The sequence below is a fragment of the Trypanosoma equiperdum genome (genome assembly GCF_001457755.1).
Source record: "Trypanosoma equiperdum strain OVI genome assembly, contig: ctg_103, whole genome shotgun sequence".
Lineage (NCBI taxonomy): Eukaryota > Euglenozoa > Kinetoplastea > Trypanosomatida > Trypanosomatidae > Trypanosoma > Trypanosoma equiperdum.
Window position 1 is genome coordinate 83,103 of NW_027122994.1, and position 1,091 is coordinate 84,193.

Here is a 1,091-nt window from a genome sequence, read left to right on the forward strand (position 1 = left end):
GTTTCATAAAAGAAAAAAAAAGGTAGCAGAGTTAATATACGAATATATCTTTATATATTCCGTTTCCCATTTTTATACCTTGTGTTTTTTTTTCCTTGCTGTTGGTATTGAATAGCCATGGACTACGAAGAACCAGGACAGGCCACACGAGAACTCACTACGTTTGTGCAGGGTCTCCTTCAAAACATGCAGACTCGCTTCCAAGAAATGTCGGATACGATTATCACTCGTATTGACGAAATGGGCACCCGTATCGATGACTTGGAAAAGAACATTGCGGAGCTCATGCAACAGGCGGGTCCTGATGAGGAAGCGGCTCAAACAGCTTCGGCCCCTAAAGATAAGAAAAAGAGTAAGGGGAAATAAAATAATATTATGGCCATATGTTTTAGACACAACGATGCTCATTCCTTCTCTTTCTTCTCTTTCCCAGTTTCCATTTTAACATCCACACACTTCATTTTGATGTACGACTTCGCCGTATTTGTTAATTTACTGACTCTTTGCTCTGTTTTGGATTTTTTTTTTCCCCCCCTCCTTCTGTTCATCTCTTCTCGACTTCTGTGTCCACAATTTTGCCTTGTCCAAACGTTTGAACGAATTTAATGTCCGAACCTGTGTGGCAAAGCAGTTGCGGCACGCACTGACGGAACAACAACAACAACAATAGCAGGAGCACACAAGCTACATTTGCACATGTATTCACGTACGTGTAGGTGTAGGTGTGTTGAAGAGTGAAAGAGGTGGATGAAGTTAGGGGGAAATTAAATAAAGCGGAAGCAAAAAAAATAAAAATGAACAAATGGATGGATGGATGGAAATAACTGGAACTTCCCGTGCAGTAAAGAAATGTCAACGGTAACAGAGAAAAAAAGGGGGGTATTTGAGAGGGGAAAGGGGAGGAAGAGCACACGCACATAAACGCTAAGATGCATATTTATTAATGTATACTCTTATGTATGTGTTTGTGTGTTTGTGTGTGCGTGTGTCATAAATATTATATATAAATATTTGCTGCTTCTGTTTTGTTTTGCTTTTGTTTTCTGTTTCTTTGGGCTGTGGACGGGTCCTCTTTTTCTTTTTTTTTTTGT

At 39.7% G+C, this 1,091-nt stretch overlaps 2 protein-coding genes across 2 annotated transcripts; one reads left to right on the plus strand and one right to left on the minus strand.

Annotated features, from left to right (window-relative positions):
* Positions 1-117: 117 nt before the first annotated feature.
* On the plus strand, positions 118-366 carry TEOVI_000008400 (putative heat shock factor binding protein; the record flags this gene model as incomplete). The annotated part of the gene is made up of 1 exon (XM_067220031.1): positions 118-366. The coding sequence occupies one exon, from the start codon at positions 118-120 to the stop codon at positions 364-366; it is 249 nt and encodes an 82-aa protein (XP_067076132.1).
* A 178-nt stretch (positions 367-544) lies between these two features.
* Positions 545-919, minus strand: TEOVI_000008500 (uncharacterized protein; the record flags this gene model as incomplete). Its single annotated transcript, XM_067220032.1, has 1 exon — positions 545-919. One exon carries the CDS (start codon positions 917-919, stop codon positions 545-547), a length of 375 nt encoding a protein of 124 aa, XP_067076133.1.
* Between the last annotated feature and the right edge of the window lie 172 nt (positions 920-1,091).